Source organism: Buceros rhinoceros, unplaced genomic scaffold (assembly GCF_000710305.1).
Source record: "Buceros rhinoceros silvestris isolate BGI_N320 unplaced genomic scaffold, ASM71030v1 scaffold8872, whole genome shotgun sequence".
NCBI classification, from domain to species: Eukaryota; Metazoa; Chordata; class Aves; order Bucerotiformes; family Bucerotidae; genus Buceros; species Buceros rhinoceros.
Genome location: NW_010397177.1, coordinates 74,670 through 80,485, shown reverse-complemented (window position 1 = coordinate 80,485; position 5,816 = coordinate 74,670). Strand labels below are relative to the sequence as shown.

Here is a 5,816-nt window from a genome sequence, read left to right as displayed (position 1 = left end):
TTTGAACACACCTCTTTCCCAGCTGCTCTTGAAATGAGGTGTCTCAAGTGAGATTTGCCAGCACTAGTGAAGGTTGTAATATTGTCCCAATAAGAATATCCCTGTAAATGAGGGGTCTGTAGCCTTTTCTGAAGCATCTTGAAAAATCCACCAGGAGCTGGACTGCTGTACAGAGGACATAAACCTCCTGGGTGTATACCTGGTTTTCTCATCAGTTTGGCTGATGCATTCACAATAGTCAACAGACTCCTTCCCACCTGCCCAGCTTCCCCATACCCCAAACTCCTTATGGTTGAGGGCTCAAGAAGTCTGAGAGCAAACAGCCATTGAAATTTACACTTAAATCAAAGAGCCCTTCAGCTTTCACTCTGAATTCAGGCTTACAGCTGAACACGCTGCAGGACAGCACTCCTCTAACTGCAGTCAGCTCCTGAGGACCACAAAGACAGCCCTAAGCACGCAGGTTGGACTTAGCCTGTAAGGTGAAGAAACAGGACCAGGTGAGAAACAGGTAGAACTGAAGTATTAGAGAAAGCATAAAGAGCATGACCAAAAGGTCCAGGTCCTAAAATCAATGTCATCATGCATGACAGCAGCAAACAGATTGAGTAAGCCTGACATAAATGAACAATTTCTTCAAGTTTGGCAAAGCTTTTGCCTGTGGTCTTCTGTTCCTGTCCCTGACATCATGTACACTTTGGAAAAAAAAAAAGTGGAAATTTGAGATCTCTGGAGTACGCAACTCCGTACTGAAATTCAATTATATCTTACTTTCTGAAAAATCCAAGCTCTGCTCCATAGACATACTTCTTCTCGACAAAATTTTAAGAAAATTGAAACAATATCCCCACATACATTTTTTATTTTTATGCATTATTAACCATTATATGCAAACTACTTATCATTTCTAAAAGTTTAAATCAGAATTTTCACTTCAAAATCTGTGGTTAAAAAATACTGCTGTATTGGATACTATCATTTGAAAGAAAATAAATCCTGTAAGATCAGTGATTTAACTTACACAGCTCCATAGAATTTGAGAATTTTAGGAGAGATTTGGGGTGGGAAGATTTGGGCTTTTGGTTTGTACCTGCAATTTTGATTGGGTTTTCATTTTTTTCACAAGAGGATGTTTCTCCTGTTGTTTTTAGGACACTGCATCTCCACTGAGGTGACATGATTCTTTTCCAAGTGGTATTAAAAAAAAAAAAACCAACAAAAAAACATATAAAGAGCAAGTCCCTGACCTAAAGACTAAATGGATAGCTACCCTTAATCGTAAATGGATAATATATCCATATATACTGCCTGTCTCTTGCCACGCTAAGAATCTATCCCACAAACTCACTAGATAATTGTATTTTCACTGAGATTTTCTAACTTAAATATCTTTAAAAAGAAAGCTTCAATATTTAACTGATACAAAAATACTGAATTAATTTATTTAAATCGGTAACAAAGGTATACAGAATAATGTCAAGGTATCATACTATGACTAAGCAACCAGAGTAAGGGATTTAGCTTTAGCAGGTCATTTTACATCTACAAGCCTTCCAGCAGTGCAGCAGCTGTCACACAGACACAAGAACAGCTCTCCAAGTCCTCAGCCAATGCTAAGGCTCTAGCTGCAAAGTGCTCTACCAAACTTCACCTTGGTGGTTAAATGCAGCTTTAGGGAAAACACAGCCTCTGAACTTCCTTCTGCATCCTCCAGAAGTACTCCTGTGTACTCACTGTGCTACTTGAGAAACTATCAGATTGTGACATTAAGCTACTAAAAACAAGTTGACTAGCTGAAGTTCTTATTAAAAATATTCCACATCCATTGAAAAGTTCATGCTCAGGAATGAAAGAAAGGTGTTTAAGATACCAGTTGTACTGCTACACACCAGCTCTTGTTCTACAACTGCCTGTGCAGATTCCCTATCAACACGTTCTCCAGAGGACAACGGAGGTGCCACAGAACTACAGAGTTGCCCTCTCTGTGCCTTATAAAGCCTGGTCTTGAGGAATGCACGGAACAAGGTAAGAATTGGGAATGAGGAATCTTAATCACCTGTGAGCAACTTAACACATGTGAGCTTTTGTCTCTTCAGCCATTGTTTCTTCCCATCAATAGGCTGGGTTTATTGTGAAGGCAAACTAGTTAACACCTGTAACAGAGACAGACTGCAAGCAGAAAGCCCCTGAAGCCCCTATCTCCACATGCTGCTTTGGACATTTGCAAGTTTCCAGTGCTGTGGGAAGTGGATGCTTGACTACTTAGTGATGAATAGGCATCAACTGTTCAGAGAATTGTTGACAGAGGTACAGACCCACAAGTCAAACCTTTTCCTCTCCTGTGTGTGTGTGAGTAATACACAGGTGGGAGGAAGCACAAAAGCTTTGCAACTAGGGCAAAGAGAACATGGACTCCATTAGTGAAGTATTTTTTACATTACCAGTTGTAGAATATCAGGCAGGGCAAAGAGAACATCATTTCCCAAGAAAACAAAGTTGTCAAAATTGCAAAACTCATCTGAGCCATTTTTCCACGTGACATAAGCATATTTCATAAAATTCAGAATTTTTAAAAATTTTGCTTCTCTTTGAAAGAAGAAAAGAACATACCTTTGATCAAAGACATCCATCAGAAGCAACACCTTTTAAAATTATAAAGGTGTTGCTTTATCATTTTCATCAGCTTTCAGGCTATTGACAGGAACTCTTTGGCAAAACAGTTCTCTGTATCACTACGACCTGCGTATTTCTGACCTTCAATGTAAACTTGAGGAAAAATATTAACAGAACAGGATTCTTAGCACTAGAGGACAGAATCACTCTCAGTAACCTTGATGTCACAGAAATTAGCATTCCGGGAACTGGGAAGGCTAAACAGAACTGGGACAAATTAATTTAATGGCTTCTGTTATGGAGAAATGCACGTAAAGGACTCTAAACACCTGTTCCTCTTTGTAAACAGCACTCGTGTTCTTGGAATGACATCAGGACAACATGTGGTGGGAAACCAGTTCTTACTAACCTCACCAGCACAACGTAAAACTTATCCAAAGGTGCAAGTCCATTTTAGACTGACAAAACTATTTTTGCTGGGCTGGCAGTAGCAGGGAGGCGGTGGGCCAGGGAGTTCTTTTCATCAAGCCCTACCAGCTGCACAGCAAACAGATTGAATTTGCTGCACCAAGACCATCCTCCTACTTAAAATGCAGAAGGACTATGAAAGAACCACTTACCTGGAACCTGTGAACCAACTCCAGTGACTGGCTGTCATTCTGGTCTGCTTCAAGGATGACATCTGTCAGTTTATGTATGATCACATCCAAAGGGCCCTGATCTTCAATGGGTTTGGTGAGGTCAAGCTGAAGAAACCAGACAGAAACCTTTTATTAATACATGGAGGATCTGAAGTTCTTGTCCCTGCCACCACCCAAAGTGTTGTTGCCACACAGAAGGCATTTACTTTACCTTCTGCCTTTATTTTGGTATGTTACCCAAATCCCTGAGAATTCACACTTCACTGAATGTCAGAGAACTTTACTCAGACATTTGTTTCTCAGGAGTATAGATCTAATTCCATGAAAAAGAAGTGAAGTCATTGACAAGCACCATTCATCCAAACACCTTCTTGTGCTTCTCCATCCTGAGCTAACATTTCCTTCTCCAGCTCTTTTTCCCTGTATTTAGACACTCATGCAAAAGGAATGAACCAACAAAGATTATCACCACTAATAAAAGGAATGCCTGCTGTGCCCTTTGCTCTTTGTGATCGATCAAAACAGCTCCCAGGAAAGTAACGAGGGTAACACAAAACCAAGTGACACAGGATCTTTGCAGATTTTCTGCTGCAGGGACAATTATTCAGCTGGTAAGGAGGAGTGCAGCATCCAGAGCACTCCCAGTAGCAGACTTTGGCAGTTTGCTGGATAGGGGACAAAGATCTGGGGTGGAGTGCACAGAAACTCTGCTCCAAACAGCATGGGAAGGCATGAAAGTGGTGGTGATGTGTCACAGGGCTTGGTCCCCTGTATCAAGACAAGGTTCAAGGAGCAGAGGAACCACTTGTACTGGAAAAGGATTGAGTTAGCAATCTCTCAAGGAAACCTTAATGCAAAGAAGGCTACTGGAGCTGATGGGATGCATGCAAGGTTACTAAAAGAACTAGCCAATGTCACTGTGAGGGCTTAGTTTTATCAGGATGTAAATAAAAACTGTGGAGATTCCAACTGAATTAAGAAAAAAATTGCAACACAAGGACAGTCTGCTTGCAGCACACAGTCTCACTGAGGCTGTAGGATCTCTATACTTCAAGGTTTTCAAGACCCAACTGGACAAAACCCTATGCAATTTAGTCTGAATTTAATACTGAACCTGCTTTGGTCAAGATGATGTATTATGGATGCTTAAGGTCCCTCCCAAACTTCATGATCACATGAAGCTACTTACCAGATTTGAACATTTGTACAATGTAAGTACCAGAAGTGGCCAACACTCTGGGCTACCCATAGCACAGAAGATAACACCTTATCAAGCACTGCTCTTCAACCAATTGAGAGACCTACTGCATCAGTGGCAACTTAACCTTGGAAACATCTTTGAAATGAAAGACAGATGTGTGCTCGCTAAACTGAAGTTACCATCTGATTTTACAGTTACATGCCTGCTCCTTTCCATTGCTGCCACCTCTTTTATTCAGCTCTGGCTGAGAGGGGGTAGGGTGCACAAGAGGGAGAGGAGAGCTGGACAAAAAAGGCTGCTGATGCTCTGCTTCAATAGAAGCTTGGTCTTCACTGCCTCTTTACCTTGAGTTTTGTCCTAATAAAATTTCCCATCCTACAGAAATGGCCCTGCTTTGAATTAAGGAGTGCCTTAAGGAAGGTAATGATAAAACAGGATGGCTGGAGCTCAAGCACCAATAAAATTAAAACAGCAAAGATCTAGTAGCCTTACAATAATTGGCTAGTTGCTAATCTAACTGATCCATGCAGCTGAATGGCTTTTCTTGTGCAGGCACTCCTATCTGGGCTAGGCTGGCTCGAGCACTGTAACTGGAGTTAACTACGGCACGAAAGCAAACTGAAGGACTGCCAATTCTTCCCAACAGAGAACGCCTTTGCTTGTCAATGACTATATGCTCCTACTAACAGTCACAGGTTGAGGCTCTGGTACTACTGTTGAAGTACTCATGGAGATTCTAGAACAACTGGAACATACTGTGCATCCACCTTCCAAGGAGACTGACAGCAGCACGGCTCACAAATGGGCAGCAGACTCTCTACATACGAAGGTTACGCAATGGTAAAGACAAAGAAGACAGGCTTGATGTGGATGCTCCGTGACTGGTAAGCTGTGGCTAGGTGAGGCAGACCACAGAAGGTCTGGCTGTCTTGGCACTTATATTTTTTTCCTCCCACAAGCAGTGCAGCACAAAGGCTAAGGGCAAGCATAAGTGCCTGCAAAATCACAGTAAAATTAACTGAATTGCAGCTTGGCTAAGGAAGGAGATGATTTACTTCTGCAACCAAGTTCCAGAAAAATCAGTTAATATCCTTAAAAGACGCCTCAGATGACCACACTGCTTTTCCTGAGGTTTTTTCATCTGCCTATCACATCTGGAAGGAAACAGCAAAACAAAGAGACCATTCAACTAGGTCAGAAAGTTCCCAGTTGCCAAGGTACAAAAATGTGAATTAATCCATTTTCAGGACTTCCAGTTTGAAAAACAGCGAGAAGCAAATAAGTATTTGAGATTGGCTAGCCCTCGGCATTATTTCTGCAATTGCAGCTCAATCTGCACCCAAACATTACGCAAACAAGGA

The 5,816-nt window shown here is 41.5% G+C and overlaps 1 protein-coding gene across 1 annotated transcript in view; it reads right to left on the bottom strand.

The window, feature by feature from the left end:
- ITPK1 (inositol-tetrakisphosphate 1-kinase) overlaps positions 1-3,359 on the bottom strand; it is a gene marked incomplete at its 5' end in the record, with an annotated part of 73,711 nt that extends 70,352 nt beyond the window's left edge. The window contains one exon of the mRNA XM_010146152.1: positions 3,234-3,359. Within this exon, the coding sequence (XP_010144454.1) occupies positions 3,234-3,359 (126 nt within the window). The remainder of the gene's footprint in view (positions 1-3,233) is intronic.
- Positions 3,360-5,816: the final 2,457 nt, after the last annotated feature.